The 12,738-nt window shown below is 45.4% G+C and overlaps 1 protein-coding gene across 5 annotated transcripts in view; it reads right to left on the bottom strand.

Annotated features, from left to right (window-relative positions):
* Positions 1 to 12,337, bottom strand: part of LOC122540356 (coiled-coil domain-containing protein 50-like) — a 48,205-nt gene extending 35,868 nt beyond the window's left edge. The window contains exons 1-2 of one of the 5 annotated variants that reach the window (XM_087980428.1): positions 11,888 to 12,337; positions 10,642 to 10,715 (exon numbers count right to left, since the gene is read on the bottom strand). In XM_087980428.1, coding sequence (XP_087836554.1) covers positions 10,642 to 10,690 — 49 coding nt within the window. In that variant the 5' untranslated portion in view covers positions 10,691 to 10,715; positions 11,888 to 12,337. Of the gene's footprint in view, positions 1 to 10,641; positions 10,744 to 10,998; positions 11,293 to 11,435; positions 11,657 to 11,887 lie in introns of those variants that run through there. The other 4 variants (XM_087980424.1, XM_043675958.2, XM_087980427.1 and 1 more) reach the window with 4 other exon arrangements.
* Positions 12,338 to 12,738: the final 401 nt, after the last annotated feature.

Raw genomic sequence — 12,738 nt, forward strand, 5'->3', positions numbered from 1 at the left:
CTCCCCGTCTGCCACTCCTCAGCCCAATGGCCCATATGATTAAGGTCCCATTGTACCGAGATAACCTTCTTCAGTGTCACCTACAAACTTACTAAAGCAGTAGACCCAGCACTGATCTTCGTGTCACACCACTGGTCCTGGGACTCTAGTCCAAAAAGCAACCCTCTACTACCATCCTCTGTCTCTGATCTTCAAACCAATTTTGCATCCAACTGCGAAACTCGCCCTGAATCCCAAGTGATCTAACTACTCTGCCATGCAGAATCTCATCCAATGCTTTACTGAAGTCTATATAGACAATGTCTACCGCTCTGCCCAGTAGATAAGATGAAGCTGTTCCAACTTGTAAAAGTAGCACAAATGAGAGGGGTTAATTTTAAAGTGATATGTAAATGTGGAGGAGGCCGGTTCTATTGAGGAATTCAAGAGTGTATTGGACTTTCTTTTGGATAGCCGTAGTGTCCAGGGATATGGGAAGACGCAAGGGTTTGGCAGTAGATAATAGACTCAGGCACGATGGGCCGAATAGTCTCCTTTTACACCGTAATAATTCTGTGAAACAATAGGCTGACCCAGCTAATACTGATCTTTCCCGAAGTAATTAGCTAAAGTCCGCAATAAACAACAGCATCATTAAAACAGTTGATCTGATCATGACCACCTTACAGTCAGTGGGATCTTGCTGCCTCCTCTTTGGCTGCAAATGTACTCCACCGACTGCAAGGCATTTGGAACGTCTCGAGATTGTGAAAGGAGCTATAAATATGCAGGTCCCATTTCACCCCATCGGGTGTTGAGTCTGAATTGCAGCCCTATCGCCATGACGATGTACTCAGCACAAAGCAAGAAATCAATCCTGAGGCCTCATTCCCTTAAAGCTGTCTTTCTTTCAGGGGTGGTGGGGTGCGGTGGAGGAGGGGAGTACCTCGAATAATTTAAAGTAGGAGATTGAGAGAGAGAGAGACTTTTGTTGACAAAGCTATTAAGGAATATGATTGGCAGATGGAACCATAACCTAATTGGATGGTAGAACACACTCAAAGGGCTGAATGGCCCCCTTCTTGTTCCTATGGCATCAACAACTCAGCTGCCCATTGTTTTAATGCAGTGAGGACTGAGGTGGTTGTTCATTCACTGGAAACACAGTTCAGTCAGCTGCAGGATAAGGCTGGAGGATGTTCCCCGTGTAATCCGCCTGCTCCCTCGGCAACTGCCAAACAGGAGGCAGCTACTGGAAGCACGAGGCCAAAGGTCACTCCCTTGAGAAAACAACTTGTGTCAGTCCGAGACTTGGGACTGTGCAGTCCAGATCCCAGCCCACTACCCAGACAGGTCAAGAGAATGACTGGCTGTGGGGGCCGGATTGTACATGTTGCCAAGGAGATGTCAGAGTTAGTCCGACAATGGAATCCTGGCTCCTGGCCCAGGGACAGAATGCATGTGTATTTTCCAATACACACAACAGGCCTCATGGGACAGAAAGATCCCAACTTCGCCTCAGATCCTGCAGATTGAAGTGTCCAGGTTTAAATGAGCAGAGGGCGGGAGATTCCCTCACTGCTCGCCATCCCAGCAAACCCCACAACAAAAATAAACTGCCAGATTCCTGGCTTCTGATCACAGACTGTTGCCAGGAAATGTGTGGGGCCACTGGGTGAGGTACAGATGAAGATATAGGAGCAATATTAGGCCATTCAGCCGATCGTGTCTGCTCCACCATCTGATCATGGCTGATAATGTTTCTCAATCCCATTCTCCTGACCTTTCCCCATTACCCGTGATCCCCTTAACAATTGAGAACCTGTTTCTGTCTTAAAGACACTCAATGACTTGGCCTCCACAGCTCTCTGTAGCAATGAGTGCCACAAGGCTGGATGGTCACACCCTGGCCTGTGAGGAATAGACTAGGAACAAGGAGAAGCAGAGGAGACCTCAACTCATGGAACAACTTTGGGAGGGAGGGAAGGAGGGAAAAAGGGAAATTGGAAGAAAAGAGGAATCTCAATGCCTGTAAATTCCAGCCAAACTCTGGGAGACTCAACTGCAAGAGTGTGGGAGCAGGGCAGCAAGCGACTGAGCATCTGACCAAACCTCAAACAACATGGCGACTCAAGGCTGGGAATGGAGACGGGGGGGGGGGGGGGGGGAGATGGGGTGGTGTGGTTGGGGAGGAAAGAAAGTATTAGCCAGGGTGGGGGCGATGTTGCAGATAATGGGGAGATGAGACAAGTGGATGGGGTAAAGGAAATGAGCCATGGAAAGGAGGAAGTGCCCCGAGGTGTTCAAAACCATTCTTCCCCAACATATTGCAGCCAGTCACTCAAAATATATGTCAGCAAACCACAGCCTCAAACTATTCTCTCCTGGAGCTGTGCAGTGCAGTAATTGCTGCTTGTAAATACACACTGTACATCCACCACATCGGAAAAGATGGATAAAGAACAGAGGAAAATAAAGCCACACAGACAGATGGAGACATTTAGGAGCTCTGGTCTCTGCCAAGGGACACAATGTTGATGGAAAGTTTGAAAACAACTCAGTTTTCAGAAGTCCAAGTGAAGTCTCACTCCCATCAAGACTCAGAACAGCCATCGATTAGGTGAGTGAATATTTGAATGAAGCATGCACATCATTTACAATATTGTGACACTGCATCCATTTCATATGCTCTGAATCTCCTACATAATCTGGAATCCATCAGCAAGTAGTTAGTTGTAGTTCTACCTTGTAGGTTACAGATACTGTCTCAGAGTGGTACAGGAGCCACTGGAAAAGGTTGCATAAATATCAAGATGAATGGGAACCCAAGAAGGGGTGTTGTCTTGTATGGTTATAAATGGCCCAAGGAACTTGAGCTAACTGATGGTTGTTAGATACTATAGAAGAGAAGATTTAGGCAGTTATCACCCAGGTTCCCCACTCAGTATGTTGCTTCAACCTATTTATTACTGATCAGTAAATTATCAACCCCAACCAGGAAGGTGTGGTTACAGTGTGTAATGGTTCTGCTAATCCAGAGAAATAGTAGGCAACCACTACCTCCAATAAGAGGGAATCTAACCATCCTCCCTTGACATTCAATAGCATCACCATCACTGAATCTTCCATTATCAACACCCCAGGGTTACCACTGACCAGGAACTGATCTAGACTAGCCATACTGTGGCTACGAGAGCAAGTCAAAGGCTAAGAATCCTGTAGCAAGTAACTTGCCTCTTGACTCCCCAAAACCTGTCCACCATCTACATGGTAGAAGTCGAGACCACGACAAACACTGCCTACACATTTGATGAGTACAGCTCTAACAACACACAAGAGGCCTGACACCATATCCACAGTCAGTCACACCCTTGAGCACCAATGCTCAGCAGGAGCAGTGTGCACCAACTACAAGATGCACTGTCGAAATTCATTGAGGTTCCTTAGACAACATCATCCTAACCCATGGTAACCACCATCTAGAACAACAAAGACAGCAGATAGATAGGAACATCAACACCTACAAGATCCCCTCGAAGTCACTCACCATCCTGGCTTGGAACTATATCACCATTCCATCAGTGTTGCTGGGTCAAAATCCTGGAACTGCCTCATTATCAACATTGTGGGTCTACCCGATTCAGGGGGTGCAAGAGGCAGCTCAGCACACATTCTCACCTAGGGATGGGCAATAAATGCTGGCCCAGGCAGCGACACCCTCATCCTCTGAATGGATGTTAAATAAAATATAGAGAAGGCATTCCCAATTCCCACCATGACAATGAGAAATCTAATTTCGTTAAAAATATAAGAATATCAGGAAAATGAAACTCTGGTATTACTGCCAGTTTGTTATTAAAAACTCAGCAGCTGCTAATGCGAAGGAGCCAGTGTATCCCTATGTGACTCCAGTCCCACATCAACGTGGGTGATACTTAACTGCCCTCAGAAATGACTTTGCGATCCATCAAGTAGCATCAAGCTTCTTCCGAAAAGCAGCACCAGTGCCATCCAGGTCTCAGCCAATGGTCTTTGCTGCACCATTACAATGGTATTACAGTGCTCAGGTTTAGCACTGAAGTGCAGAAACATACTGTAAGTGGGTCAGAGAAAAGCCAGGAGGGCTCTTCAAGGCTCACATTAGTCAGGTGCTGTTGGCCATGAACATGGGATGTGTATGGTGGGTGCGCATGGAACATGCCCAGAGATACTGATGGCTGGTATCCAACATGGAGGTCCTCTGGTGACCCACACTGACGTCCATGTTGAGAATTCTCTAGTTTACCCGCGGTGGATGATATGGCAGAAAGTATGTCCTCGTTTGCTATGACCTGTCTGCACTGCTTACAAAGCAAAACCTTTCACTGTACTTAGATGCATGTGACTACAATAAACCCAAGTTAAGTATACATTAACGAGGTGATACCTGCAGTTACTTTAACAAACCATAATCACCCTTAAATTAGTGCTGCCTGGTGAGAATCTCACCTCAAAGCCTGAAACTTTGCTAAAAGATGCAGCAAGTTGTTCCTGATGTTGAGATTGGGTATAGCCTCATTGGACATCTCTCAGGATTCTACCACGTTTTTCACCATAGTCCACGTCATTCATGCCCCTATAAGATTCTGCTGTGTGTGTATAAGGCTGACCCAGCGTGAGGAAGTTTGACATTGTCTCTAAAGCTCTTTGGGATACCCTACAATTGCAACAGGTGCTATAGAAATACAAGTCTTTCATTTTTTCTGATCTCAGCTGGGAATACTCAATGCTGAAGCCAGCTGCCTGAAAATGTAAAGCAGTCCATTCACCAGCATCAACCTCTCTTAAGAGAGCACCTAACTCTTACCAGCACATGTGACAGAAAGCTAATAGGTGTCTGGTTTACAGCAGAATCAAGTGTTAGACTGACAATGTAAAAAAACCTCTACATCTCCGATTAATCTTCAGAAATGAAGACTGTTCTTGCGCCTTTTTTTAAAGAAAACTCCAAGAACACATCTCAATTGAAAAAAATAGTCGGTGTGCTTAGGAACTCTGCAGCTGCGAAAAGAACAGATGGGACGGACCATCCCTTTGCAAACAGAAATAAGCTCTCCTTCTTCAGCCCCCTTTGATACAGAGATGGCTGATCTTGGAGCAGAGAATGTCAGGCTGAGTGCAGCAACTCATTCAGATGTTAATGCCTCACAGATGGGGCTGTAGGCAGAGCTACATGCAAACTCTGTGAAATGGGGGGTGGGGAGACTTGTGATTGCAGACGGTTTGACATTAGCAACAAGTTATTCACAAAATTCCATGCAGAAACCCCCGTGCACACATAGAGGACCATGGGCATGATGAGCTGCTCAGGTTATTACAAATATATTCACTCCAATGTTGACTGTAGCAGCCGGAGACGATTCACTAGCTAACTTCAACATCCCCCAAGCCATGGTGGCCCCGAGCTGTCAGGGTCCAGAATTAAAGCCACACACACACACACACACACACATTAAATCAATGGGTCTGAGGGATGTTATAAACAGGGGAAAGGGCTGCAGGAGCAGTGAATGGAAGAGCCATTCAGGCGCTGGAGCTTTTCCATGGCTCTAGAAAGTACGTTAAATCAGACTTCCTTAATTCTCCAGCTGGGGACGAACTGGTGATTTATGTTCAACCCTGGGCACCACACTGCAGAAAAGGTGTCAAGCACTTAGACAGGATGCAGAGACCTGTAAGAGTGGTACTAGGGTCCAGGCAGGTGTGTGGACCGACTTCAGAATCTGGGGAGTCTTCTTCAGAACAAAGAAGGTTACAAGGATATCCGGGTCTTTCCAGTGACACCAGCAAATCGGCAAGACAGATTCTAGGGGATGGACTGAATTTGAACAGGTGGAGAGCTGTGCAAAATCCCCATGTTGAACCTCATTCACAAGGATAGCAAAGAAAACAATTTAAAGAGACAAAGCTTCCTCAACAACTATTTTGAAGCGCGAGTGGTTCTGGGACCTAAATTAGTAGGTGAGGTACAGCCACTCCTTTTAGTTTGCCTTTAGATGCTGGAAGGTGAGTATGCAGCTGTCAATAAGCTTTGGATACAAACATGTTGGCTTTGGATTATGAGTAAACAAGAGATAGTGCAGCTGTAGTCTATAATCAAGGCCCAATGCCCACCGAGAGAGTAAAGAGACCTTTACTTGGAGCTGGGAATGTTTTTAAAATGTTAACCATTCCCAGGATGTGGGCATTACTGGCAATAACTGTCCATTCCCAATTGCCCTGAGAAAGTTTGATACAAGCACATGCCTTAAAAGCTCACCTCAGGATGCAGTTAACAGTCAAATACGTGGGTGTGATGTGGGAACAGGATCATGTACGGGCCTAGACTTAGTGAGGGTGGCAGGGATTATTCGTGAGAACATTTGTGAGCATGGTGGATTTTACTGACAGTTTGACAACTTCAGATTTCCAACAGTCAGTTAGCTCAGTTCGCTGGATGGCTGGTTTGCTTTAGGAGGTAAAAACAATGACTGCAGATGCTGGAAACCAGATTCTGGATCAGTGGTGCTGGAAGAGCACAGCAATTCAGGCAGCATCCGAGGACAGGCAAATTGTGCTCTTCCAGCACCACTGATCCAGAGGCTGGTTTGCTTTGCAGAGTGATGCGTGGGTTCAATTCTTACTCCAGCTGAGGTTACCATGAAGGACTCTGCTTCTCGACCTGTCCCCTCAGCTGAGGCTTGGTGACCCTTAGGTTAAACCATCACTGGTCATCTCTCTCTAATGACTTACTTTTAAAGCTGAACTTTAAATTTCAACCTGCTAGGTTATGATGTGAACTTCCATTTGATGGCTTACCATGACCAACAACATAACCCAGACTGAAGCCCAAGTGCACGGATACTGAGGAAGAGGAGAACTCAGTCATTTAGGCCTATTCTTCTCGTTATGTTACAGTAGGATATAGAATGGCTTTATTCTGCCAGAAGGCGGCACACACAGGCTTCCCTACTCCCCAAACACAGCCATATGGAGTGAGGAGGTACACTAGCAGTGACATGGGATGACGACACTGATCTGTATCTACTCCCGTGAGCACATGGGTACATGTCCAACAGTAGGGTGCATATACCCCTTGAAGTAGAATTCCATTGTGACCCCCAATAAACAATGCAAATGTATAAGGGTGGGTGGAAACAAATTCAACTGTACTGTTTAAGGTGAAACTGCATAAATGGGAAAGGGTAAATATCATCAGACCCATTGGGAAAGAGCAGAGAGATGAGGCCGATTGGATCATACTTTCAAAGAGTTAGCCAGGCCCAATGGACTGAACGGCCTACTCCTTTGTTGTTTCGTGTGATAGTCATAGATAGAGTCATAGAGATGTACAGCATGGAAACAGACCCTTCGGTCCAACCTGTCCATGCCGACCAGATATCCCAACCCAATCTAGTTCCACCTGCCAGCACCCAGCCCATATCCCTCTAAACCCTTCCTATTCATATCACATTCACTTGCCTCTTAAATTGTACCAACCTCCACCACATTCTCTGGCAGCTCATTCCATACACGTACCACCCTCTGCATGAAAAGGTTACCCCTTAGGCCTCTTTTATATCTTTCCCCCCTCACCCTAAACCATGCCCTCTAATTCTGGACTCCCCGACCCCAGGGAAAAGACTTTGTCTATTTATCCTATCCATGCCCCTCATGATTTTGTAAACCTCTATAAGGTCACCCCTCAGCCTCCAACGATCCAGGAAAAACAGCCCCAGCCTGTTCAGCTTCTCCCTATAGCTCAAATCCTCCAACCCTGGCAACATCTTTGTAAATCTTTTCTGAACCCTTTCAAGTTTCACAACATCTTTCCGATAGGAAGGAGACCAGAACTGCACACAATATTCCAACAGTGGCCTAACAAATGTCCTATACAGCCACAACATTACCTCCCAACTCCTGTACTCAGTACTCTGACCAATAAAGGAAAGCTTACCAAATGCCTTCTTCACTGTCCTAACTACCTGCGACTCCACTTTCAAGGAGCTATGAACCTGCACTCCAAGGTCTCTTTGTTGAGCAACACTCCCTACGACCTTACTATTAAGTGTATAAGTCCTGCTAAGATTTGCTTTCCCAAAATGCAGCACCTCGCATTTATCTGAATTAAACTCCATCTGCCACTTCTCAGCCCATTGGTCCATCTGGTCCAGATCCTGTTGTAATCTGAGGTAACCATCTTTGCTGTCCACTACACCTCCAATTTTGGTGTCATCTGCAAATGTATTAACTGTACCTCTTATGCTCGCATCCAAATCATTTATGTAAATGACAAAAAGTAGAGGGCCCAGCACTGATCTTGTGGAACTCCACTGGTCACAGGCCTCCAGTCTGAAAAACAACCCTCCACCACCATCCTCGGTCTTCTACCTTTGAGCCAGTTCTGTATCCAAATGACTAGCTCTCCCTGTATTCCATGAGATCTAACCTTGTTAACCAGTCTCCCATGGGGAGCCTTGTCGAACGCCTTACTGAAGTCCATATAGATCACATCTACTGCTCTGCCCTCATTAATCCTCTTTGTTACTTCTTCAAAAAACTCAATCAAGTTTGTGAGGCATGATTTCCCACGCACAAAGCCATGTTGACTATCCCTAATCAGTCCTTGCCTTTCCAAATACACGTAGATCCTGTCCCTCAGGATTCCCTCCAACAACTTGCCCAACGGTCTATAGTCCTTTACCACCCTTCTTAAACAGTGGCACCACCATGTCTAATATAATGCTATATTCCAGTTTCACAGGAGACAACCTGGAGTATGAAAAGAACTACTGATGCAAAAGGCAGCGATCCAATTCTTTCATGACAGGTCTGTATCTTAATTGCAACAACTCCTTTCAGTTTCCCTTTATCCTTCACCGAACAAAAATCCACTGTTTTCAATTGACCCTGTCCAATGTCAGCAGCATTTTCGAGGAGAGACAGCCAGATTTTCATTCACCTCTGCATGACGTGTTTCTCATTGTCATTGTGAGTGGCCCAGATCTAATTTTAGGGTTATGCCCCACTCCCCCATACTCACCCACCAGCGGTGACAGTTACCATTTCCAATATCAATGTGACCACAGGGGTTAGTACAGCCTGTTTAATCAGGTAGGTCTTGAAAGAGGGGAAATGTTATGTTAGGATAAAGAGGCCTTAAGGGCGACGGGGGTGGGGAGGAGGTGGGGAAGAGGAGGAGAACAGGTCAGAACAGGCTTAGGGGTCACAGGAATACCAAGGGCAGAGCGATTCTAGGAGATAGGGAGGACAGGAAGGATGTAAAAAGACAGGATAGGGAGCATGTGGGTAAAGTGTTGAAGGCAGAAACCATCCCCAAAGAATGTGGGAGCTAAGCGTAAAGGAGACCAGATTTCAAGGTGGTGAGTCCGACAAAATCAAAACTGCTTCCTTCATTTGCGAATCGTAACAACTGGCCCAAGGGATAAATTCAAAAGGACAGTCCAAGTTTCCCATCGCACTGACAGCTTTCCTGCTTCATTTAAGAAAGAATTCTTACATCAGCCTTTCATTCTGATCCTCTTAAGAGACGGTCTTTAGGAGAATGGATTGTGAGCAACTGTGGAGTTTTGACTTTATAAATAAAATAGCTGTTGCAGAAGAACATTTGCTGACCATTTATTGATGTTTACATCCACTGCCTGTTGTTGAATGAACAGCCCCACTCTGAGAACAGGGCACAAAAGGCTGCAGTTAGAGCCAGTTCAGAATCTGTTTATTCTGGACCCTACTCTCGAACTGAGAATCAGTACATTAAATATTTTATTCGCACTGCAGACCTTTTTTTCCTTACAAGATTTCCAGTGAAAATAAAACATGCAGAAGCGCTAGGGTGACTGCTCCAGTTGGCATAATTTAATCCAAATTTCACTGCTATCCAAATTCAGCTGCAATTGTCAACAAACAGGCCCTAGAGCAGGTACAGCACACCGTTAGATAGAGTGAAGTTTTTGTGATATCTCTGGTTTGGTTTGGCCTGTACAGTTAAACTACTCTATACTATTTGTGACCGAGAATAAAAAAGGGAACTAACAGGACAATAGCACAAATTCAAGAGGATTCAGTAGTGTAGCCTCTTTAACAATTTATTAGAACAATGAATTGTTCACTCAGTTACATCCAACTCTTTACAAGGTGCTAGGGACAGTTGGCCATTCAGCTTTTGTCAACACTGTGTATCCTATACATCATTCATTTGCACAATGAACACCACAATTATCCTCATGAGCTACAAGTTCTACACTTCTGCATCCAACTTTCCTGAGGTTGTTTACATGTTTTCAATCCTCCCGGTCTTAATCTCCAAACTACCTCAATCCAGCTCGGCCCTCCACTCTGGAATTCCTTTCCTAAGTCTTATCTCCTCGAGGTTCATCCTTAAATCTCTTGTCCTAAAACTTGGTCCATTCGCCTTAATGATTCTGGTTGGGTGCCAGTTTTTGTGTAATCTACAATCTCATAAAGCAGCTGAGACACTTTATTGCATTAAAGGCGCTATATAAATACAAGTTATTGATGCACTTGGCAATAAATCAAATTGAAAGTGCTAAAGCAATAATAGAAAAACACAGACTCATGTGGAATGTATACTAAACTATGCAGAAAAGTTCAACTCTTTCTCACCTTCTCGCACCCGAGGTAAATTGGATTGATCGATTGCGATTTCAGTCATTGCTGCTTAGACTTGACCTTCAAATCTGGATTAGGATCATCCAAATAAATTAGCTGTTTAAAATAAACACACACAAAAATGTCTTGTATGATGGACAAACTGTTCAGGGATAGGTTTTGCAGCTCACTAGAAAATTTTAAGTGATAAACTTTAAAATTAAACTGATAAAGCCAGAGAGGAGAAGGTGCTGCAGAACAAGCCAAAGATTGAAGAGTTGTAAAGGAGCGAGATGACATCTGGCCAGGTGAAATAATGAATGGCTTTTAAAAAGTCAGACTGTAGGAAGCAGGGAAAAATGGGTGGTGTACCACAAATCTGAGGCGCGGAAAAGAATGTTCAGGGCGGAGGCTTCATAAACAAATCTTCACTTTGAGACAGTAAGGAATAAATGTCTGGGACAGCGTGTGGCGTTTGCTGATACCTGCAGCTCAAAATCTCAAATTAGGAAAACCAACTGGGGTGGGGTATTGAGAGCAGCTATGCACCGAGAATGTATTGACACCAGAGGCAGCAAGGATTCAGGTGACGAGGAGGCACAATGCCCCTCACCTAGTCCTGATGTGGCACTCCACAGTGGGGAGGGTGAACTATAATGTCTGACAATGGCCAGGCTGAGCCAGTGAGTCAGCTCACTGCATTGCCCTGTCCACACAGTGCAGGATACAGGCTCCAACTACACCCACATTTTCCATTCCGCCTTCCTCAGCAACATTAGCAATAAGCGTAAATTCAGAACACCCCCCACCTCCCTCCCCACGCTCTTTGGTCACGGGCTGACTCTCGGATCGAGTCCGGTTTCGCTCCGTCTATAACAGTAACGCCGGCGGCTCCGAGACCGGGCTCTTCATTCTCTCTCTCTCTCTGTGTGTGTTAACTCCCGGAGTGTTTCTGCTGAAGGGTTCGGGAGCCGAACTTGCCTCTGCCACCAACCCTGGCTCTGTGTCCCTCTCTCTGAATTCAGCCCTTCACTCACTCCGTTTCCCTCTTTATTCCTTCACATACACAGACTCTCTCTTTCTCCTCCTTCCTTACCACCGCTCCCACCCCTTCCCCTCACTCCGCGCAACTTCTTTACATCTCTCTCTCTCTCCCTGTTAGTTTAACACATCTTCATTTTCCTCCCTCTATGTTTTCTCTTTTCCCTGTTAGTTCCTCTCCATTTCTGTCTCTCTTGGTATTTCTCTGAGTTTCTCTCACCCTTCTCTGTTATTTTCTCGCTGTTTCTCTCTCCTCTCGGGTTTTCTCTCTGTTTGTTCTCCTTTTCGGTCTCTTCCCTCGGTGACTGTTGGTTCTTAACCTCCTGTTTCTGTCTCTGTTACATTGTCGCTCTGTTAGTTCATCAATGTCTCTTCTCTTTATTACTTTCTCATTTAGTTTCTCAGCCTCTGTTTCTCTCTCCCTCCCTGTCACTCTGTTAGTTCCTTACCCCCTCCGTTTTTGTCTCTCTCTCTCTCCCTGTTATTGTGTCTTAGTTCCCCACCTCCTCTCCGTTATTTTGTTAGTTCTTCGCCCTCTCTGTCCTGTCTCTCTCCCCCTCCCTGTTATTTGTTTGTTCCTCACTCTCCCTGTTTCTCTCTCTGTTCCTCACCCTCCCTGTTTCTGTCTCTCTCTGTTTGTTCCTCACTCTCCCTGTTTTTTTTTCTCTCTCTGTTCCTCACCCTCCCTGTTCCTCTCTCTCTGTTCCTCACCCTCCCTGTTTCTCTCTCTCTGTTTCTCACTCTCCCTGTTTTTTTTCTCTCTTTGTTCCTCACTCTCCCTGTTTTTTCTCTCTCTCTCTGTTCCTCACCCTCCCTGTTTCTCTCTCTCTCTGTTTGTTTCTCACTCTCCCTGTTTTTTTTCTCTCTCTCTGTTTGTTCCTCACTCTCCCTGTTTCTCTCTCTCTGTTTGTTTCTCACTCTCCCTGTTTTTTTTTCTCTCTCTGTTTGTTTGTTCCTCAGCCTGCCTCTTTCTTTCTCTCTGTCTCTGTTGATGCTCCACCTCTGATTCCAGCAGCTGTTGTCTTTGGAACTACGGAGCGCAGGCACTGCCAAACCACAGTCAAAATCCTG

This window comes from Chiloscyllium plagiosum, unplaced genomic scaffold (assembly GCF_037043375.1).
Source record: "Chiloscyllium plagiosum isolate Xiang-an unplaced genomic scaffold, Cpla_swu_hap1 HiC_scaffold_37, whole genome shotgun sequence".
In the NCBI taxonomy this organism is placed as follows: domain Eukaryota; kingdom Metazoa; phylum Chordata; class Chondrichthyes; order Orectolobiformes; family Hemiscylliidae; genus Chiloscyllium; species Chiloscyllium plagiosum.